At 40.7% G+C, this 24,141-nt stretch overlaps 1 protein-coding gene across 5 annotated transcripts in view; it reads right to left on the minus strand.

Moving 5' to 3' along the window:
- KIAA1468 (KIAA1468 ortholog) overlaps positions 1–24,141 on the minus strand; it is a 108,029-nt gene that overhangs the window by 18,024 nt on the left and 65,864 nt on the right. For 3 of the 5 annotated variants that reach the window (XM_018570241.1, XM_018570238.1, XM_018570240.1), the window contains 13 exons: positions 23,525–23,665; positions 22,936–23,100; positions 22,629–22,776; positions 19,280–19,436; positions 17,957–18,080; positions 17,770–17,818; positions 13,772–13,851; positions 13,490–13,596; positions 9,518–9,617; positions 4,696–4,778; positions 3,971–4,034; positions 745–883; positions 404–520 (listed from right to left, as the gene is read on the minus strand). In XM_018570241.1, coding sequence (XP_018425743.1) covers positions 404–520; positions 745–883; positions 3,971–4,034; positions 4,696–4,778; positions 9,518–9,617; positions 13,490–13,596; positions 13,772–13,851; positions 17,770–17,818; positions 17,957–18,080; positions 19,280–19,436; positions 22,629–22,776; positions 22,936–23,100; positions 23,525–23,665 — 1,474 coding nt within the window. Of the gene's footprint in view, positions 1–403; positions 521–744; positions 884–3,970; positions 4,035–4,188; positions 4,272–4,695; positions 4,779–9,517; positions 9,618–13,489; positions 13,597–13,771; positions 13,852–17,769; positions 17,819–17,956; positions 18,081–19,279; positions 19,437–22,628; positions 22,777–22,935; positions 23,101–23,524; positions 23,666–24,141 lie in introns of those variants that run through there. The other 2 variants (XM_018570239.1, XM_018570242.1) reach the window with 2 other exon arrangements.

Raw genomic sequence — 24,141 nt, forward strand, 5'->3', positions numbered from 1 at the left:
ATATATAGATATATCTATATAGATATATCTATATAGATATATCTATATTTATATATTAAACCTTATGTGCAAGCTGTACGCTTGCAGAAAACCATGGTTAATCCTGTAATCCTGCAGAATAATAACATAGCCCAATCATACAAAAATACAAGACCATACACTGTATTTGTTTTATATACAGCAAACTGAGTGCAGGTAAAAGGAAGTACAACTACAAACTACCAAGCTACTGTAGCCAAGCTACTGTATGCTTGAATGCACAGCCTAGATTAAATTAAATTCAGTCAGTAAATAAAACAAGCAAAATATACCCATGATTTACAGGAAACATGTTCAAAACAAAGATTCCTATAATTCTATTAAATATTTCTACAATACGGTGTCAGTCAGATGAAAAGGATACAACAGCAGGAAAGCGCACTGTAAGCTTCAAACAGGTTTGTTGCAATGTCAAGTCTCTTGGAATCCACTGACTGTTGATTGTTGACCAAGGCTAACTTGTGCAAATTAGGAAGAACGACTAGAATAAAGAAAGTTACGGTTATCTTGTTGGTCATTAAATAATTTACTCTTGAATACTTATACTACTAACAGCATAAAGCTCCCTGCACATGGGCCAAGGAATATAAGCACATAGAAAGCACAGAGGCCACAAGGCCAGCCCTAATGAATTACTGCCTTATGGTGCTCTCAGCTGCACTTTGTCATGCGGTACAAATCTAATGTGAAGAAACTGTCACTTACATTCATCTCTGAACCTTGGCTCTGCATTAGGTCCCACTCTACCGAACGTCCTTATAATTTCTGTCTGCATGGAGTGCTGATCTTGATACTGAGGGTCTTCAAGGAATGAAGCCAGTTGCATTTTCACTCTCTCTAATAACTATAGAAGAAGCAATGGTGGGAAATCAGTAACACACTGCTTACAAATCATTCTGCCTTGGCTAAGAGTTATACCCAGCATATTGTCAGAAGTATTTACAACAACGGACTTTACACAGTGCAGCAGGACCACATATTAGGGATGTAAAGGGAATCATCAGTTTCACAAGACATGGTCTAGTAATTCCAACTCAAACACAGAATGCAGTTTCACCATTTGTTCTTTCACCTGTGTTTTATTTATTGGTTTGTGTTCTGGTGCACTGGAAGTGACAACCCTAATGAAAATGTCCTTCCAAACTAAAGATAACCCTTACACAATAGAGAACCACTGGCTGCCCGAGAGACCTCTTAAGAACTTGGCTGCTTCACCAGAGAAACCTTAGCAATTACACACAGAACATCTGGAAGGAATCCAATGGTGTTATTTGCAAGAATGAGCAAACACAAGCTTGCATGATAAGACTAGAAAAAAAAAACCCATTGCCAATAGTCTTTGCTTGCTCCTTTTGTCCTTACATTAAGGCCTTTGTCCTCCCAATAAGCAGCAATACAACAAACAAGAGAACACATCATTCTACTACCAGTGACCACCTAAACTGTATTTTATGCAATCACTCTGGGAAGGCAGCAAACATGTAAAGTGGTTGCAAGGACATTGACTATTTAATTTTTGTTAGGTGGTGTTCAGGGATACCGAGCAATGACTGTACAGGTAGGTGTCCAAAATCAGCTGTGTGTGCAATGTCTGGCATGTGCGTGAAGACTTTTTACGACAGCTTACAGCCAGACTTCTGTTCCTCATATTTATGTTTAACAACCTCTCTATGAAACATATCCGTGACTTCTGAAGATCATGTTACTGCTGGTTCCTGAAACTAGAAGTCTTATGAAATCTAAGTCACCAGTTACTTTAAATGTGAAAGGAACATAAATGAAGAAAACTAGAGGCCAGGGAACAGTCACAATTGCAGACCATATACTTACCATATTATACCAATTGCTGGCCAGATACTTTTTTTTTGTTCAGCCCACACTTGATTTCCACATTCACGCTCTTTAGCATGGATGAGGGAATCACCCCTGCTGGCTATTGCATTCTAACAATCAACACCCAGAGCTGTCAGAATACCCAAACAGTGACTGGAGCTTATTGGCTGTAGTCACTTTTCGGTCAACAATTTTCAGCCTGGCTCCTTTAATAAAAGTCAAATGAAAAATCAACTTCTGTTGAATGGAGTGGCACTGACAGGACCTCTCACAGCTCCGATTTCAGGATTTACAAGCGGATTGTGGTTTTCTGCTCTTTTCTATCAATCCCAGTCTGCACAGACTGACTGAAAACCATGTAGCCTAGAAGTGGCTTATACTGCTACTGTTTTTTGGCTGTTCAGAAATGGTTCTCTCTGAATTTGATAACCCCTCTAAGTAGACTCATGACTGATCCTAAAGAAACATGCTCACCTAGGAGCTGTGCTATGGACAAAGGATTCATTCAAAATGCTTCAAATGTAACTGTATAGTATACAAAAGCGTTAAACTAGAACTACTGTGTCCTGTGTGGGGTCTTGCCATAATGCGCAAGTATGCACCACATACTTGCACATTATGGCACACTTGTGATGAATCCTCGGTCCGCTGCTCCTTCCCTCCGACATTGGCACCACTTCTGGGTTCTGTGGGAATCCTCTTCAGACATTGGGTGGCCAGCGATGATGTAACTCCTGCACAAGCGCACATCCTCCCCACCATCCTGCCCATTTAAAGCATCTAAGATGCCGTGAATGAGCTGAGTGTATGCACTGCACAGTGCAAGCACTGTATAGCGTACACAAAAAATAAAATCACTGGGGGAGAGTGAAATAACTTTTTGGGCAGAAGAGACTTTTAACTTAACTTCCACTTTAAGTAATATTTTATTACATGCATATAAAGAGTATGCTCTACATCTTTCTTGAAAACTCCCTGCTCTCTAGTTAAAATGTAACTATACAATACATAGCCATAATACTTTGTGATGTCACACTTTACTCGTATCAGTGTCACATCTTACACAGTATGAATGAGACAGCAATAAGTCTGCAGTGGGTGTGTTTAGGAATACCTCTTCTACATCACAAGCAGGGGTACTCAAATCCCCAGATTTCAGAAAAGGGAATGTGGTTGAGTGATGCAGCACAGCAATACCTGGATGAAAGCTGAATTACTCAGCAGGTAGGCTGTTCTATCTGAATGTTACTGTAGTGCGCTTTTTAGTCAGCAGAGGATAATACATTCATATCCACCAACTTATTCATTTACAGCTTTCAACCAAAGCCAATTTTGGATTGTGTACACAACCACTGATCATGTCAGCAAAGGGCAACATACACATAGCCTACAACAAACTATTCCTAATGTCAGGTCTTAATTTGCTGATTTAAAGTTTAAATAAAATGGGATCAAATATTTAATAAAATACTGTACAGTAGACTGTCACAACCCATCACAAACTAAAGCCTGTATTCTTTACTGAAAGTGTACCAGGGTGAGTTAAAGCTTCAAAAGGAGTAGTATTGGGAGAGTAAAATTAGCCGGCATGACACTGCAGGTTCGGCTCAATAGAGCGACAGCTTGAGCGATCACAAACCACTGATCATTCAAGCTTACGGTCTTTCGCCTGCAAAGAGCGCTGTCAGTCATTGCTCACCGCAGGGATCTCCCTCCTTCCCCATCTGTTCCTCCAATGCTCATTGGAGGGACAAATAGGGGAGGGGGCGGGCACACCTGGCTATGGCTCTAGAGAGGCAGAGCAGTCTGTCAATCAGGCAGCAGAGTGGAACCCGACAATATTGTTTGGATCTTTCCCTGCTGCACAGCAGCTCTGCACGGTCAGCAAATAGTGGACAGTAACCCACTAAAGGCTGACTTTGGTTCACAGGAGTATATTAGTAAATGTACTCCTTTAACCACTAAAAAAAGAAGGTTTGGCCATAGTTCTCTTTTTACAAAAAAAAAGCTGCCCCATCTGTTTCAATTTAAATGTATGTGTTTGCTAATCTGACATGTTCTACAAATTCACATTTGGTTAATCTTAGAGAAAACGTACCTCTCTCTGCGTAACAGTCTCCATGATGGTACCAAAGGCTGGGATTGTGGCAATCCGTACAGAGCTGTAAAAGATTTGGTGTTGTTTGGAGATTTATAGAAGATGTTAAAAATACAACTCGAAGAATATTAATTTTAAACTGAGTGATCTTTAGAGAATAAATGGGCAGCAAAGTCTCAAAAGAGGAAAATTATTTTGAGACAGTCATTGAAACTCACAATTCTGGGTCACTGGACAAGGTAACAAGGGCCGGAGCAACTCGCTTGTCAACTAAGGATTCCCGCATGCCTCGGAGAATTAGCTGTAACCAGTCAACATGCAATAAAAAATTGTTTGGTAAATGGGTAATAAGACTATTGTTAGCCGTGACTGTGGATGGGCAGATAATAGAACTGGTTTTCTTCGATTTAAATAATCCAGTGTAACATGCAGAGAAATGGGAAATAGTATACACAGCATGCAGCAAATTAGTTTAATAAAAAGGGTTAGTCAAAAAATTAAGCATCATTCTTTTAGACATGCCACATAAGTTTTTTTTTTGTGCCAGCAGTACTACCACAGAGGAGAGGGAATCCTTACAAAAAGAAACCTCTTAAAAAAGCTCAGTCATGTCATTCCCGAATTAAAGTCAAATTTGTGTCCAGTAAGGTGATAACATTCTGTAAACTGATGGGCATTTCCAACAAATCAGGATGCTTACTGTAAAAAGCAGCTTAGAAACTTACATTTCAGGATCGCTGGAGAGAGTGATGAGAGCAGGGACAACTCTCTGAGCAACCAAAGTCTCATTCACCCCCTTCACCAAAAGCTGATTGGTCGGAACAAAGGGGAGCCATGACGTGGTGCACAGGAGAGAGGGAAGTGTCATGGGAGGCAGAAGAACAAAAGAGCCAGAGAAAGGGGAAGAAATACAAAATGCAAAACATGGATTAGAAGCTACTCACTACTTGCAAGCTAAGGCTTATATAGGCAAAGAAAGCAGCAAAAGAACTGGTGCATTTCTAATACTATACTGCAGTGTAACAGATCAGCCTTAAAAGTCACATTTTGGAATACCAAACATGCTTGAATAAAAAGATAACTTAAAATGACTAAATATGAATAAAAACACATTTAAGATCATGTACATATTCTTCAAGATCAGACATTTCACTTACACACTAAATAGGTACAGTACAATGGCAGCAGTTATTGTTTGACAGGTGACCGTGATTAGTGCAGCACAAAATGCACGGCATATCAACATTTACGGAACTGACATGTCTGCTAGTAATACTGGGCTGTCATTAAGAAGGTCAAAACATTTTTATTTAATCTTTTCCAACACAAGCAGAGCTACGCTGGTTCCTGAGAGCAGATTTTATTACTCCAAAGGTTGCAAGACTGAACAAAAGATCTGCCGATGTCATTATATTTTATGGTTTGATTATAACCATCACAATGACAATGACTGTACTCTATTCCATACTTCTTTCTTCCTATTTAGAATTGACTTCATTGAAACATTTAATTGGGACTTGATCAAGCTGTTGTAATTAGTTTTAGAAGTTTGATCTTATAAGCTTACAAATATTCCCTTTGCAGTGAGGCAGCCCTTACACTGCAAGGGTTAACTACTCATTTAGGTCTAGGGTACCCATGTAAACCTAATGTGCTCCAACACCGGTCTCTTTCCCTCTGAGCTGTGGGGACAGTCCAGAAGGCGGAGAACAGGAGGGACGAGGTGAGCACCAACTGCATGGGGAGTGGAATCAGGCAAGACCTTTACAGGTAACCCTTGCAGTGCAGGGGAAAACCCACTACAAAAGATAATCCACTTTAAAAGAGAACAATGGTCCAAACTTTGTTTTGCCATAGTTCTCTTTGGGGTCACAGGAGGACATATACTAAAGTCCTCCTGTGACCCAAAACTCAGCATATAGTGGCCTATTGCCCGCTGACCGCGCAGAGCCATGCTGCAGCCAGGACCGTTTCTGACAATATTGTCAGGATCCACCCCTCTGCCTGATTGACAGCTGGCCCTGCCCCCCTAGAGGCAGAGCCAGCAGTGCCCGCCCCCGTCCCCTCCTCCAGTCAGCTCTGTAGGAACAGAGAGGGGATAAATCCCTGTGGGGAGTAGGGACTGACAGTCACCGCTCTCAGCAGGGAGAAGATCAGGAACTGAGCGATCAGCGGTTTGTGATCGCAGAGTTCCAGATCAATAGAGCCAACGTGACAGCTGCAGTGTCACACGTTGGCTCCAGTTATGGGGATGAGTGTATTTCACTCTCCCCATAATTATCCTTTAAAAAAAAAACTGAATTCTTTCTCATCCCGACAGTGTGCGCTTGTCTTGCAAAACAGCCCTAGCAAGAAACAAGGAGGACATGCACTAAGAGCAATTATTTCAGTATATGAAATTAGAACCATCTGTATAGATTCACAGCAACCCCATTTTAACCTTTGCAGGAAAATGATAATTCATGAACCATAAAAACTAGAAATAGAATTGATTCTTCTTTTAAGAATATGCCTAAAGCAACCTTTTTTTGTTTTATTCCCATTAGTGTCACATTATAGCTATGTGAAACACAGCGAGTGCATACATAGATAACATATCCATTTAGCAAAAGTTGAGCAACAGTAAACTGTATAACCTAGTGCAGAAAAAAAAGTTATCAGCAGTCTGCACTTTTACTTGGGATGAGTGCCAATAAAACAAGCACTACTCAGTATTTTAGAATTCATTTCCTGGTAAGCATTTTACTCTAGGCAGTAACCAATGGGCATCTATAATGCCAAACCTACCAACTGTCACTCATAAGAAAACAAATGTATCTGCATGTGAGATCATTAGACCACTGCTGTGAAAAATGCCACTTCATAAGTTGGTGGGTATACCATTATAGTCCGGTCACCATGTTTAAACTGACAGCTGTAGATGGATAGGTGTTTTAAACAGGCTGACAGCAAAACCAATGTGGTCTGACTTGCTGAATACCTGTACAAGGTCACTGACTCACAAAATTAATAAAGCCAGAAACAGCAATGCAGAAGAAGGTCCGGAATGGCAGCCTTCTCTCATGACAGGTTTACTTTAAGCTGCCACTTACTGTGGTCTCCTCTGCTCGAAGTATGCATACTGACCAATGGCACCATGCTCTCTGTTGTCCTAAGTCAATGCCGAGTACCTCACAGACCTAGATATTTCTCTGTCTAGTCAGGGGCAGCAGTCTGCCAGGTTTAGGTGCATGTGATCTGTGGGGGTCGGTTCGGGGTTAGGAAACCAGTGGTATGGGACAATTTTTTAATAAAAAGCATTCCCTAACCAATCTAGCAATGGTTGCCAATGTTTCTTAAGCTGGCTGTCCATTGAGACATCCATCTAATTACGATTAGATCTGAGTTTCTACAATTGTGGTCATCCATGTATCACCATCAATCCCGGTTACCTTTTTCTACACCCTTATGCACAGCTACAACACGGAGTCATCTTTCTTGTCTCTCACTGTAGAGTCTCATGCAGGAAAACATCCAAAAACTCACCCTCCTTCCTATCTTTCAGTTGCATCTCTATAATTCTTATCCCAAAACTCTGCTCTCTGAGAAGGTCAGTGGCCAAAAATGATTCTGTTCTGTGCATAAAAGAATACACATCCACCAGGCTTAAACAGCCATACATGTTCCCTTTAATGTTGTCTTCATATAAAATAATCTTGCAGCAGACCACATACAGTGAGAATGTGCATCAGCAGTGATGTCCCAAATTCAGGGACTGTATTTGATTAGACTCAACATTTGCATGTACAACAGATCTGGTCCAGTTCAAGAAATAAAAAGTAGCTAGCACATGTCCACAGAAAAAAAAACCCTTAGGCCTTGATCACACCAAATGCAGAGCAGATCCAGTCAGGTTTCTGCACACGCACACTAGTCTTTTACACGCGTTTTTGGCGCGTTCCGGGCTCTTTTTGGTAAAAAAATACATTTTTTTTTTAAAGTTTAAAATGGGTTTCCAATGTGTTCCAGGCATTGGCATGCATTTTTCATGCGTTCCAGAGCAGGTAAAAAATAGGGCCTGCTGCAGTTTTTTCACTTGCTCTGGATCTGCTCTGCAACTGCACGCTGCGATGTGAACTGGAGCAAAAAATACCATTGGACGCAGTTTTGATCCGGTCTGCACCTGCTCTGGATCTGCTCCGCGCTTGGTGTGAACAAGCCCTAAAGCAAATGAAGCCAAAGTGCATAGAAAAGCACAGAGACAGTTGAAATTCTTTCAGTTTTCTCAGCGGCCCATACAATTCTCATTAAGAATGCCACTGAAACACCTGGTTAACCTGCCCTACAGAACAGGTACTCTGGAAAGTCCCTTCTTATCCCCTAGTTAAATCTGCAATATCACTGAAGTGTAAAGCACAAAGGCAGCATTTTGAAGGTTTCTATTTGCCCAAATTGTCACTCCTGACACCTGTAACAGTGCACAGCACAGCACAGAATATACACAAAGAGGAAAACCCTTCTAAATACAGCCACTTTCTGTCATTTTCTAGTGCAGTATTCAAGCAAAGCCAAATTAAAATGCACAAATAAATACATTGTGATCATAATGTAACTCTAGCCTCTGCCTTCGTTATTAATTGACCCCAGATCCTGATCAGCTGGGTCATAGAAGACCACCATATTTGTCTCGCCAAAATATAGAATACGTTCTACATGGTGGGAGAAAACCCCAAGAGTACAAATAAATAAATACACCAACATTAGTCTGTTTCGACAGGCCATTGTTCACTTCAGAACTGCTTCTCTCCCCATGCAAGTCTACGAGAATGCAAAAGCAGGTCAAATGTAGGACAAATGCAGGTCAACTGCGCCGGATATGAATTCTGAAATTCTGATCGCTCACTTCCCGATCATCTCCCTGCAGAGAATGGTGACTGTCCGTCACCGCTCCCTGCAGGGATTCCCCGCCTCCAGCACTGGCTGGAGAAAAAGACAGGGAGGAGGCGGGCACAGCTGGCTCGGTCTCTAGATAAGCAGAGTCCGCTGTCAATCAACCAGCTGGGTGGATCTTGACACTATTGTCAGGATCCGTCTTGGCTGCGGCACTCTCAGTATATCTCAGGCAATAGCCCGCAACATACTGAGCTTTGGGTCACGGGAGGAATTTAGTATATGCCCTTCCGTGACCCTAAAGAGAAATATGGGATAAAAGGTTACCCCATAGTTCTCTTTTAAGTACAGTACTGTCATCGGGTCAGATAAAAGTATTCATACTTTCAGATGATGGTCAGAATTACAAGGCAGTAATTAGAGAAACACAAGACTGGCAAACAGATTATAAATTACACTCCACTCATATGACTATCCAAATCTACAGAACAAATAAAGACTTCAACGCATAAGAACGCCATGAAATACAAGCAGGGAGCTCCAGACACCAAAAGCATGCAGATCTTGAAGAGTTGTATACATAATCTTTCTGCTCCATCACACAGCACACGCGCAGTGATAATAAACAAACATGAACAGACATTTGTGCTTCATTTTCTCATAAATAGTATTACTAACCTCAAACATTCTTGCAGCAGTACACCTGACAAGTGCTGATGTGTGAACAACACCATACCAAAGCACAGTCAGTAGCAGCTCATGGTAGGCAGGGTTAGTCCTAGAGAGGGAAAAAAAAAAAAAACAACCAAAAACAACTTTTAACATGGCCTACAGTAGGCTATACACGGTGTGCATTTCGGATGGTTCTTGATGAACTGACCGAAATTTGCACAGTGGGTGCTGCTGTTGGCACCCCTTGATCAGCTGATCGAAGGAGGTGGTCAGAAAACAGCCAATCAGCTGCAAGCTCCATTCGGATAGTCTGACAGCGGACGCTGCCAGAATGCAATAAAAACAGCAGGGGATTCCTCCATCTACGCTTGTAAGCATTGATGGAGGAATTGGTTATATTCTCTTCGTTTAGCCTGCAGGTTGTCACTATTTTTATACACCACAAATAAATTGTATGGTATGCAGTCTATAAAAAAACATAAAAAAACTTTGTCAGGCAGGTTTTAATATTTAACAATATAAATTTTAAAAACTTTGCTTAAATGTATCATGTTAGCGCAGGTGGAGAAAAATTACCCAGCAAATGAAGTTGAATGTTTCTTCGATTCTTTTGATAAACGCAATATTTGAACATAAATCTATGTTTGCACATAAAACCACCCCTCATCAGCTAGCAAATTATTACTCGGAGCTCCTTTACATGCCAAATCATGAAAGTATAGACAGGTTATGGTGGGGTGGGCTTAAAGTTGAACTCCAGGGAAATGGCTAAATGCACAGATGAAATACAGGGTAATAAGTAGGAATGCACCGATATTTCAGCCACCCAAAAATATCGTAAATTGTATTTTGGGCAAAATGCGGAAATTACCATCTTTCGGCCGAAATTGTGGTGCATCCGTGATTTCTCTCCTCCTCGCTGGGCACTGCACTGTGTCCCCTCGGAGACAGAGCAGCGTCCAGCAGGGAGGAGAGAAACTGTCAGGATGCCTAGCGGTGCCGGACGGAGTGTGCAGTGAGTGGCGTGTCACAGGTGGCCGAGCTCTTCTCCCGCACCGCCCCACTTGGGCTCCTGTGACAGATCAGGAGGAAGAGCGGTGTGGGGGAGTAGACAGCTGAGAGCTGTCACAGGAGGCAGAGGTGGTGGTGTGAGGGAGAAGTCAGATGTCAGGATGGAGAGCAGTTAAAAGCAGTCACGATCAGCTGATCACTGACTGCTTGTAAATAATTTAGGACATAGTATGTTTACGGTGTCCCCAATTATGACACTGATGACACTAAACTAATGAGCGGTAAAAGCTTTTAAAGCGTCGCCTATGGTCAGTTTTGGGTATGGTAGTTTTTTGCGATTTCGCGGGTGCGTGCAATTTTAAAGCTTGACATCTTTGGTGTCTATTTACCTGACTTGACCCAGTCTTATATATTTTACCCAAAAAATTGGGTAATAAATGTTTTCCTTAATATAGTAAAAAATAAAAACCACGGTGGTGAATAAATACCACCAAAAGAAAGCTCTATCTGTCCCCCCCAAAAATGGTATAAAATGAATTTCAGTAAAGCATTGCATGACTGAATAAATGTCAGTCAAAGTACTGCAGCGCTGAATACTGAAAAATGGCCTGGCCAGGAAGGGGGTGTAAACACCTGGCCTGCAAGTAGTGGTTAAAGTGAATCTGTTGCTTTCTGCACAAGCAAAGTACAGGTTCCCTGTAAAGCAACCAAACAGCCCTCTACTAGTCCACTGTGAAGAATAGCAGAGCTTATTTTTAACAGAATACTGTATATAACAACAACCTTACCTATCCCATTAACAATCCAGAAAACAAAGGGTTCATTTAAGCCTTATTTAAGGATAGTGGGATGGGATCATACAAATCTTTCTGTCATGCGAATGGGCCAACTGTGTCTCCGAGTAGCCCTGGTTTACAGTACAGATACAGCCTGATATTATAGAGCTATTCATGCAAAAACTGCATCTATAAACGTAATGCCAAGTTAGCCCAGAAATCTTCTGTTTTAAGAAGTTTCTGCCGTTATTTATAGTCTACACATGCACAGAACTTAGAGACGTGTGATGATATTTCGTTGAACATTGCGTTAGCATGTTATGTAATGTTTTATTACCATTGACCTGGGCGTGGTCGTTTCATTGTTGGACCATGGGACTGTTACCTTTGCCAGCTCTCATAAAACTGGTTTCAGTAATTTACAGAAATGTGAAATTAAACATGATTATTTCCTGCTTGAGATGGAATCACTACCAGTATGTAGTGAATGCTATACACTGTACATATGCAATTTATGACAAAAGTAAACATGTATAACAGACACAATGTAATTATTAACTAGGATCTTAAAGCTGAACTCAGCGCAAGCTAAATACACAGTTGAAATATATAATTGTGAAAAGATTTCTTACTCTGTTTGGTCAAATATGTGATCAAGGCACCCTTGACAGCACAGCCAGATCAGCGACCTCATGGTAATTGACTGCAGCCAAGCATTACAGCTTGGTTTCTGATTTGCCTGCAGCCTGCTTATTGAACAATGATGAAACATCACCAAACTGATGGCTTCATCATTATGCTCCATCCTCCTATCAGAAAGCTTCCAGTGGAAAATGGAAAGCACTGCACAACAGTGGAGCCTGACTCGCTAATAATACTGCTTTCCTCTCTACCAGTTTTAGTCCTGGTAAACAAAAATGTAATAGAGGCAAATTTGCATAATTATACTAGTTGTATTTCAAAATAAATACACAACTGGAACAAAGTGTAGTTCTATTATCTTCTTAGAGGTCAGCTTTAAAAGGTCATCTTTTTGCTGATTAGAACTCCTGTCAGGTATTAACGCTGTCGGATACTCCGTTCGATAGTTTCCTAAACTTCATTGTAAAAGGTTGCCCCCAGAATAGATAGTGAGGGGAAATCTCTCCAACAGAGCTCCGGATAGAAGTGAAACCCGACAGGGGTTCTGACCTTTCCCGATTCTATCCCAAACTAATAAAAAGTTTAGATACACTTTAATAAAAGTTGAAATACAGTTAGTCAAAATTTTATTTCCTTACTATTACATGTCTGACACTGTTAACACACTTTTTTTACTATAGAAAGACAATACCTGTATAACGGGTACACCATTGCAGATACACACCAGTCCCTTCTGATACTGCATCTCCCCAACTCTTCAATATTGAACCTCTACACTATTTCTTTCCATTTACAGAATCTGCCCCACCAGGTATTCCATAACAAAATACACAGCAGACATAAGAAGAAACACAACCATTCTCTGTACATATAAACTGCCTGGCCTAAAAAAGTCACACACTCTAATATTTCTTTAGACCGCTTTTAGGTTTGATTACGGCACGCATTCACCGTGGCATAGTTTTCACAAGCTTACGCAATATCACATTTATTCCCTTCCAGAGTTGCATTCATTTTTCACCAAGATCTTGTAGTGATGATGGGAGAAGTAGGACCACTGGGTAAAGTCTTTGCCAGCACATTCCAAATATTCTCAATTGGGTTAAGGTCTGGAATCTGTGGTGGCCAATCCATGAGTGAAAATGATGTATCATGTTCCCTGAACCACCCTTTCACAATTTGAGCCCAATGAATCCTGGCATTGTCATCTCGGAATATGTCCATGCCATCTGGGAAGAAAAAAATCCATTGATGGAAAAACCTGGTCATTCTGTATATTCAGGTAGGCAGCTGACCTCATTTTTTGGGGACAGAATATTGCTGACCCTAAACCTGACCAACTGAAGCAACCCCAGATCATAACACTTTTTCAATGGAATGCTCTGACCTATTTGCTTAGCTAAATCCAGGTGGTGACTTTTTTTGGCCAGGCAGAGTACTTTGGCACAAGATGACCTGTACTTTTCTGCCAGTTTTTAGATAGCCAGTAACCTCGCTCTAATGTACATTATAATCATGTAGGTATAAAATATATGAGGACTTTGCTTACCCCAGTTCCACAAAAGAGGCTTTTAAACTATCCAGTGGTGCATGAGATAATGAGAGCATGGTCATCACATCTTCAAGGAAGCCAACTAGCAGCTTGCGATCTTCTTCCTATACAGAACCAGGAATATTTATTTTGCATAAGATTGTTATACTTACACAAGTTCAAGGTTGCACTTATGGTTACAGAATTTTTTTTAGATGCTTGAATAAACCACACACATTCTAAAATATGGTCATATTTAAGTCGCACCCATACTGTACTTAAGAGAAGTGGATGGCATACCTGATTGTAACATGTTAGAACTCCAGTTGCATAAATTGGGACAGTGGCTTTTGTCAGGACACCATTTCCCGCTGTAGAGTCTGGAACAAAAATTCTACATAAGAATGAGACATTCCAAGGAAAATGGGCCTTAAAATTTCCAAAAAGAAAGCATTTCCACTGAAAATGTTTTTTTTTTCTATGAAAGTGTAGTTTTTATGCTGTTTATTTAATTTGTGGCAAATGTAAAAGTTCACCCTTTGGCACAGCTATGCATTTATTAAAAAACCCATTGAACATCTTTAGGTACTACTAGGTCAATCTGCCCGTTATGTATCGTTATATAAACTTCCAATAATCCTGCACACAACAAAAATCGAAAAAAGTGGGACTACAATTGTTGTAAACCAGTCAGGCTCTACACTTTAGCATAAGGTCACACTAATGTGAGTAAAGCTGGCTTGAATCTTGGCCAATTCAGTAGGAATCAGAAGTTCAAGCTTTAGGCGGCCCTGCAATCACAACCTGGCTTAACAAAAGCCAATTGAGCCTTGTTAAAAATTATCAACTGAAGAGCGCAGTTTCAGATGCAGTCACTGTTTGGGTATTCAAGCAGTTGTCAGTGAATCCTCCTACGTGAACAGGGGAAACCAATAGATTTCCCTCATTTAGGGCCTGTTCACACAACGTCCGTTTACTGTGCTGACCTGATCCGTACGCTCCTGCACTAAAAATGCATCCCAATGTATCCGTATGTGTTTTATGGGCTACAGTTCTCACGTGCGCAGTCCGTTCAGAAAACTACTGCATGTCACATTTTGTACAGTCAGAAAACGGTCCGGAAACGCAAAACGCGTCAAAAACGCACTGCACTGCAGCTAACATACTGACAGCCCCACTCCAGCAAAAAAAAAATGTTTTTCTTTTTTTCCAACTGGAACGCATCAAAAACGCGGCAAAACACATAGCACCGCATCTGCAGATCCGCACCTGATCAGGACCTGAAAATCATGTGAACAGGCCCTCAGCCCCTGAGCCATCAATAGCCAGCATTAGGTATCTGTACATGGAGAGGGGGCATTGAGAGGTCCTTACACAGGTCCTGTTTAGGGCAATAGTGGAGGGAGAGGGAGCCATGTGCAGGGAAAATAACAATAGACCAGTTTTCAACCAGTCAATTATTTTGTTCCCCAAAAAATGCTCATTTTTGGTTGTTGTGCATCGCAACACAGACAGAATTGTGAGTAAGAGACTTTCTATGTTCTGATAGCCCTGTGTGATGTAGTAAAGCTCTTCTATTTCTTCTTCCAGTATGACCCAAAGTTTTGATAATGAGAATATAAAGACTCTGATAGTTTTACTAATTATATAAGTATGTTTTGATAAATTCTAACTGGAGGTCAAATTTAAAGCTTATATATTGTAGCTTACCAATTCTTAGATGTGGTGGCTGCATTAGTTTTCTTTTTTAGGTATTTTCCCCTGGTAATCAAGACAGTAAGTCTGTGATTTTTTTTTAACTTCCATTATAGTCCAAGCTGTCTAGCAAAAGTGGCAAATAGAGGGTTGAGACAAACTATTTATCACTGACAGGAGTGCTTACAATGGATAGGTTTTATTTATATAAAACCTTTATACCAAAAAAAATAAATTGCTGTAACTGCTTAATAGCTGGAGTTCAGAATTAATTTATTAAATCAAGTATATCTAAATCTGCCAGTGCATCCAACACTACCCTCTCCAGAGGGTAACAATGCAGCTGTCCAAGGGTGGCTTAATTGCTCCTCCATGGAATGGAGCCACGCTGAGAAAGAAAGTAAGTGTGTTACTAGCCAGATCATCAGATGAAAATAAAGAAGAAAACCTCAAAACAAGAAAGAAAACAAATGCAGCCACTACACCTAAGGAATGGTAAGCGAAAATAAATTAAATAGTTTTAGGGTTTAGATACGCTTTAAGCAGCAGTAGCAGAAAAGACAAACGGCTAATAAGAGCATCGCCCTACTGATAGAAGGAAACTCTGCTTAGCAAAGTAATCCCTATTACTGCAGAATTTTTTAAAAGATTGCAATTATTGAAGGAATAGATGTCTACTTCTTTCCTGCCTAAAACTGCCCAAATAAAAACAATCCTATGATTAAAATGGTCATCATGTATAGACTGCGAGGCACTGGCCCAGTCAGCATTCATACACAACTATACACTGCACATTTTACTTTTCTTTTGCAGTTCTGTTATTGCATTTGATTTCAGAACAGCATTAGCTGGTTTCAGGTACCTGAATGCCTTCAATTCATCAGCCGCACCAAACACAAATTAGGTTTGCCAGGTCACTGCATTAAACCTTGAAAATCATATCACTAGAACATTTTTAAAACTTTCCGAACCTGCAATATAATACCATGTGCAGTGAAGACCAACTTCCAAATGTGAACATTGCTGCAGCGCAGATCCACCCAACTGGCAAATCTTTCAGCGTATAAAATAACGCAACATTTCAAATTTTCCAGACAGTATTAGAACATAGCCAGTAACTTGGACTGCTGACAAGAATCAATAGAAGTTTTTACCATAACTCGAGTCTACATCTATACTAAAAAACAACAGACACAAGTGTTCAGGAAACTGGCCAAAGCCCTTCCTCTTCAGGTTGTGTGCACTCATGTCTGCTGTATATTTGGATTGCCTCTTTCAGAAATTCCACTGGCTGGCTGACCCAGTCTACAGCACTACAGAGTGGTTTTCATTAAATAGATTTTATTCATTAAGAGTCTTGTCCAAATTACCTTTACAGTAGAGCAACTTGCACTTAAATGACCCTGGTTGTTACATGCTGTATTTTTTCGTTCCAACACATGCGAACAATGTACGGTACAGTCCCACCAACAAAAGAGAAGCAACAATCAAGCATTTTGCCTCCATGTCCAGTAAAAGCTTGCATTATTTCCAAAATAAATACAGACCACAGAGTTATAAAGAAAAGGGAACTTTAGTACAACATATTTATTTATTTTTCAAAAGAAAACCAGGATTTCATCTGTCTTGTATAAAGTCCAAAGATCAGTGACCAAAACAAAAATGATCAGTAGTTAGCTGAGCCTCATATCCCTGAAAAAAAAGGTGTCTTCTGTCTTTTTCGGCACAGATTACAAAGCCCAAAGCGGCTAAAGTGCAAAATAAAAAAAGTGCCAATTGGCAGGTTTTTTTATGGTAGAAGAGACAGTGTAAGTATCTATTGCCACGAAAGCTTCTTTTTACCATTCTGCATTTTTTTTCTATATGCTGAGATGCGCAGCTCAGGGCACAGAACCTATATGCTGCAATAAAGTAACTCCCACGCACATGTGTGGGAGTTTTTGTCATTAGAGTCCAGCCAATCAAGCGGCAGGACACTCGGAACCGGGGAGAAAATGGAAATGACGGTGAGGGAGAAGTGCATCGCTGGAGGGGACCGCTTTGGCAGGTAAGTCTGACATAATGTACTAATATGCTATGCATACTAGCACATTAAGGCTAAAAGCTCCAGGGGGCCTATTTTTTTTTTACAGCCTTCCTTTAGCTTGTTTAAAAGAAGCAATTTACATGTTTTAGTGGAGGTGAGCTAGGGCTACCACTGGCATGCAAAAGCAGACGGCTTTCTTAAGGCAATGAATCTGATGTCAAGTTGTTGTGGCCCTTCAGGAAGGGGGAGAAACTGTTCTAACCACTGCTGACATCTGTTTTATTACAATTAGCCAATAGAGGTATGCTTGCTATTCCCTAATCAAATGGACCAGAAAATTTACTGTCCAACTCACAATCAACAAATTAAAGAAGACCGATTGTCTGATTGGGAACAGGAATGTACAAAGAACAACCACTAGCTCAATTAAGCAACATAACCACAATCTATATTTATGTTGGCAGATTGAGTGAATAAAGCTATAGAGCCATCTCTAATATTCTCTCTTACGCGGTCACAAGTACATAGATTGTCAATTAAAGTTGATAAAGAACGGCCTTAATTCAATAACCCTTACCAATATTTTCCTCAGACAGCCTCAAGATTTCCTGGAACTGTGGCTTCACCTAAAAATACAGGTACTCATTACAATGTTTTCTTATGGATTAAGAACACTAGGAAAGTAAATACAGATTTCAAATCACAAAACAGCAATGTACATGCAGGATATAGAATTTCCAGCATAAAACAGACCACAGTGTTACCTTTGTATTGGTAAATATTTTTCCAAATGTTCTGCACAGTCGCCAGAAATACCTCGAGAACTCATGAACGCAAGCTGTAGAGGCAACATTAATGCGACCGACTATCTCAATAAGTTGCGGTAATCTAAAAAAAAAAAATACGTTACCAGAATGATTTATAGCTTTTATAGGATCTCGCTTGGAGAAACGCATGGGATAGTGCAATAGGAAGTGGTTAGGTTTCTGAATGTATCAAACTTTCAGATCCTTGCCAAGCAATGTAAGTTTTTTTATTATGGAGATTACTGAGTGTTTTATTTCATCATATTTAATACAAATAGCTATTCTTTGACTAGACTTTTAAAAGGAACAAGTCTAAATGAATACATGTCTAACATGCCCCACAAATTAAGCAATAGTATAATTATTCAGAAAAGATCCCAACTCCGGGCAATTTTTTAAAAATTATAGTAGAACAAAAAATAAAAAAGCAGCTCAGAGATATTCAACTTCATTCCGAAGCTGTTCCCCACAGTACTACTTTTTTGCAACAATATGTGCTCTTCCAGAGTTAATGATCAACCCAGAATATTGAGGAAATACCATGAATCTAAGGTATCATGGACCTTCTCCCTGAGAGAGCGCCACCACAGCATTGTTCATTCACATTATAATGATGAGCCACTCCTGCATTATCCAGAAAAGCCCAATGCCAAAATAAGATTAAAAGAAGAGGCCCCTACACGTCATGGCTGGCCTGAAGACATCAGAAAAAGATAACTATACATTTAAATATAAAAGAACAACATACATACACCAGAGGGGAAAGGATTCTGGGGAGAGCACCAAGGGGCTGAGCCTGCAGTTGTGCTTTAAAAGCAGTCCTTGACTTTGCCTAGGCCGAAACTATGTCATCAGTATGCTACAGGCGATGGGAAGCACTTCCTCCCCATAGTGATCAGACTACAACATTATAACTTCATAGCAAGTCACAAGGTAAGAGGCTCCAGCAAGGGCCGATTCGTATAAAATATTTCTGAACAGTTCCAAAAACTGCACAAGCCCCAGGATTTAAATGTTTGTGTCATCTCTGAGCCAGCATCTTAGTCCAGGAAGTAGATGCTGAACCTCGATAGTATCTGAACAAAGATGACCCTTTCCTTCTAGAAGGAAAAGCATATAAAAAGGTATCATCAGGGGACATATTATGGTGTGTGAGAGGTGGTAAATACCTGCAAGTGTTACACTTTCATTACTTATAATATGTAGCATTCATGCATTTAACATACAAAATATATCTGATGGTTGATGCTTTGAAAATCTGGAAACAAGACACCAACTTACAATTGATTCACAACCCAAAGTAGAGTTTCCCATCCTGTGGTACCCTCATGTTCAAGTTGGTAATCATAAAGCTGAAGAAGTACAGCCAGCTGCTCACGACTACCAATGATGGTGGCTACATCTTGAAGAGGCGAGATGGGCCGAGGAAATCTAGTCACTATAAAAGATAACACAGGCAGTAGTTACACATGGCTTTTAAATTATGGAAAGTTTCTTTTTATCTTTAACAGGTTACTATCAGCAACCATAAACAGATCAAGTGCAGATAATGTCAATGTATTACAAAACAGCATGACAACCATGGGGATTTCCTTTGCAGAGTTACCGAGGTGGCAATAGTACATTGCCATCATATGCTGGGCTCCAGCTTCACTGGAAAGCATAGTCATAGCCACTCAGTATTCAGCAGCGGTAAGTAAAAGAAAAAGGGACTTTTTGCACTGTAATCAATCTTAGGAGTGTAAAGAAATGGAAATTGCACCCATAGAGACAACAAAGACATACCGATATTCCAATGGTAACCTATAACTCAATAAACTAATGAAGGATACATTCACACATACACACCCTTGAAGTACATAACAACGCATGTCAAACAAAGCTTTAGTGTAAAGGTTGGCAATTCGAGCAAATTAATAGCAAGTGGTAAGGCATAAGCAGTCTCTCAAGTCGCTCTGTAGTGCTTAATACATAATCTACAGCACCATACGTGTTTTTGCTAACCGCAATTCCTCTCTCACTATGAATGATCTTACGTATGTGTAAAATTTCCTATACAGAGGTCAGTGAAAGATATAGCAAAATGCGGGACAATGCCCATTCACAAACAATAACTGGAAATGTATCATAGGGGTTAATAAAGTTCTTATATGTAGATAACATCAATGAGCAAATGGTAACCATGCCCGAACACACTTAAACATATTGTGACAGGGACCGCTTGGAAGAGGTGGTCTGGGGCACGATTTGCTTCATTGTGATTGCAAACTGTGCCCAAGGTGGTCTGGCTGGTAGAAGAGATGGTGTATGCCCGGGAATGCTTCCTTAGAGAACAGTGTGAGCACAGACCAGTGAAAGAGGGGGCAATCGTATTCAGACACAGTTTAGTTTAACTGTGTTTAGTGTGAGTACACCCGGACTGCTTCCTTAATATACATTTCTAATGTACAAAACAGAATATGGATTCTTTCAGGTTACAGAGATGTAATTTCTCCTATTTGTTTTGCAATCTCGCTGCGCGTTATTAAAATGTTGTTCCACATTTTGTGTTTCATTTTGAGCATAGTAAAATGCAAAAGAAGCCACATCATCTTTTGTAAATGTAGAATTGCTTAACAAGTAGTTAACATTTTTTGGCAAAGCTTCATAAGATAATTAACATTTTTTGTACTAGTTCTGGAATTGGAGTTACAACCAGACTACATTAATCATTGTTAAAGTAGTCCTATACGCAAATGTTATCATAAAGCTATATTATTATAAGGGCTTGATGGGCAAATGCAGAGTGCTTCTGACCTCAGTTGAAACGCTTCTGAGATCATTCAGAATTTCAGGTGCATTTTACCTGCAATTTCAAGCTGCTTTTGCATTCCCACATACTTGTATGGGGAAGGAGCAGTCCTGAAAGGAGCAAAAGCCTGTCGACACTGACAAAGTCTTGCAGGAACTATGCTGCCATCTTCTTCTCTGACCTGATCTTGGGACCGACTGTCAATTCCGGGTTTATTTAGCCATCCCACTGATAAAATGCCGGCTTTGTGGCACATCAAGGGGCCAGCTGCAAGAATTAGGAAGACAACCAGTACCCCCTACAAAATGTAATAGTGTCTGCTCCATGGAGTACCCCATGGTCTCCTGGGATACATGATATAGGTACACATAGGGGGAACACGTATGTAATTTTCGCCTAGGCCAGAATGCAGGGAGCCTTCCCTGACAAAATGTAGAAATGGAGAGGGTGAAGGTCTGCCTTAACCAGAGAAACTGATCTTTCAGACCCCAGTCAGTGCTGACCACTTGTCTAGGCATTCGGTCATGTGATCAATGCTAGAAGGAAGCATCAGAGAATGGATTGGTTGATCTTCCCCTTCAGCAGAGCCTGGCGCTTTATTTTCTGTATGGCAAGTAACTAATTCTATAACTTTTTTTTTCCAAAAAGACAAGCTTTTGAGAGTTAAAGGAGAACTATGCGGTTAGGGCTTTTCCCCATAGTTCTCCGAAGGGTAACGGGAGGACACAAATTAGTGTCCTCCCGTTACCCAAAGCTCAGTATACTGCGAGCTGCAGCTCGTGGTATACTGAGACGCCGCAGCTTAAACGGATCCCGACAATTATGTCTGGACCCGCCCAGCTGCGTGAGTGACAGCTGGCCGTGCCTATCTAAAGACAGAGCCAGCTGTACCCACCCCCTCCCCTGTCCGTTCCGCCAGTCAGCACTGGAGGATTGGACAGGGGAGGGGAGAATCCAGTCACTCCCCTGTCAAGGCTCTCTGCAGTGACAGATCGAGAAGAGAGCGAATGTTTTTGCTCACTTCCCGATCCACTGAGCCGAACTGTGACAGTTTAATTGTCACAGGTCGGCTCAGATTATGAGGCTGAGTGAAAAGCACTCGCCTCATAATTCTCCTTTAACCTCTCTTCTTCAGGTCAGAAGCAATACTAATCAACATGACAAAGTTTACCACTTAAAGCAGGAGAAAGTTGTTAGAGAAGGGGGGAGGGTGAGTGGGGTATCATAAATGTTGACCCTTGGAATAAAAAGTGCATTCCGATAACCAAAAGGCCAGAACAAATAGACATAGGATGGCCAATAAACACCTTAACACAAAGATGTAAGACATACATAGGGCATTATGATGTACTGTATATTCATAAAAAGTTCTGGTAGTGTGTCTGGAAACCAGAATCCACATTAATTCCCTCCTTTATGGTGTTGAAATGTATAATCATTTTCATTTCAAATACATATACACACTAACAAAAAGGAGAAATAAAACTAAATGTGAAAACCATAAGAAAGCAGCACTCTGTGGCATAGGATATTACACAGTCTCACATGTTGGGACAACTGAGTCAGATGCAGGAAAATCACACAGCCAGCAGATCTATTTAAAGAACAAGTAGACAGACTGTAATAGAAGTTGGAAAAATCAAATCAAAGTGTTTGTGTGTGAATAAACCACCACTGCTTTATAACCACTAATATATGGTATGCAACAAGAGACAAATGGGAGACGAACGGGAATAATTCTTTGACTGCCAAGAAATGCACACATGGACATCTCCAGGGCACGAATAGAACAAGCTAAACACAGTAATGTGTTCAAACAAAGCCATGACCTTTTCATACCTTCTATCTGGGGTATTTCTCCCTGAAGCTTGGCTTTCCTTGTAAATGGTGCGTTTTGTAATACGATAGCAAAGAGGGAAGGGATAAGGGACTGCAAGGCAGAAAGATACATGTGCAGTTTATGTTCGTCCAGCCCATGTTCTCCTTCCTGAGATTGAGAGAAAAGAAGTCATATAATGGCAAACAAAACACAGTTATGATTTAATACTTCCTAGTTATAACCAACCTGCCGCTGTAATTGCTTTTGAGCTTGCGCATGCATTTTTTTGTTATTAAATATTTACCATATCTTGCCAACTGAACTTACCCTGAGGAGTTTTTCAATCTTGGTGAGAAGAGTGGGAATAAGATGAGACTGGAGATTGCCCAGTTCCATAGTCCATGCAGCATAGGCTGGTAAGAACACCTGGTGAGTGGCACTCACCACTCTTTCTGATGGGTCACCTAAGGCTGTCAGCAGGAGCTCAAACCCCTAAATCAGTTATAGAAAGAAGACAAAAACATTTTTTTTATTCAAACTAGAGTGTAGATGGGTTGTTTATATCCCCACTGGAAAGATCAATTGAAGAAAAGGCCAGCACTCCAATGTAACGTTCTGTGTTTATTCAGAAAGCATGTCATGTGCACAGATCCTCATTTTGGAGAGACCTGTAGACCCCCTTTCTCATTCATCTGACCTTAGCAAAAGGGTCCTGCGTGTACATGAAACATTGGTCTATACATATGACAATACTAGCTCCATAAATAAGAGTTCTGGCCTGAAAGTGAGGGGACCTCTCCTTGACAGGGACATAGTCAGCAGTAAAAGGCCGAGATAAGTATTAACAATTTCCTCTCTCTAACCAACATGAAAGTTAGGTCTTGGATTGTGTAAGAAAATGTCACGGTAATCTCACCTGTTGATATTTGTCAGGATCATCAATGTACCCCATAATAATGCCGAGGCTTTTAATCACAGCTTCTCTCACCATATCGGCTTTGTCTTCCATTAACATTTGTTGTAACATAGATAGTACAAGAGAGCTCCGGATTTCTTTCTGAAAGCAAAAATCAAACTGCCATTGTATTTCGGTGATATTACAGATATGTGCCCTTTATTAGCTTAACAAAAGAAATTGGTTATAAAGTCTTACATGCAGAGCAGGGTTCCATATACACCATCTGTTGCTTTCATATACCGTATTTTGCACTCAATAAAAAGGCGCACCGGTACATAGGACGCAGTCAGTTTCTGTGACAGAAGCTGCAGTAAGTGACGCTAATACAGGTGGCGATGTGATTACAGCGCCACGGTCTCAGTGATCACACAGAGCAGACGAAGAACGGACGTTCTTTGTCTGCTCTAGGGGCTTTATGGTGAGCTCCTATCCCGTGGTCACGGGTCCCCCAGAGGAGCGGGGGACCCGAAAACCATGGCGGGGGGAGGGGCCCGATTGCCGCCGCTCGATTTGATACAAGTGATCTGACCAGATCAATTGTATTCAAAGCACAGCGGCTCTCACTGTACATTTGT

The sequence above is a fragment of the Nanorana parkeri genome, unplaced genomic scaffold, assembly GCF_000935625.1.
Source record: "Nanorana parkeri isolate BGI_ZX_2015 unplaced genomic scaffold, ASM93562v1 scaffold1484, whole genome shotgun sequence".
Lineage (NCBI taxonomy): Eukaryota > Metazoa > Chordata > Amphibia > Anura > Dicroglossidae > Nanorana > Nanorana parkeri.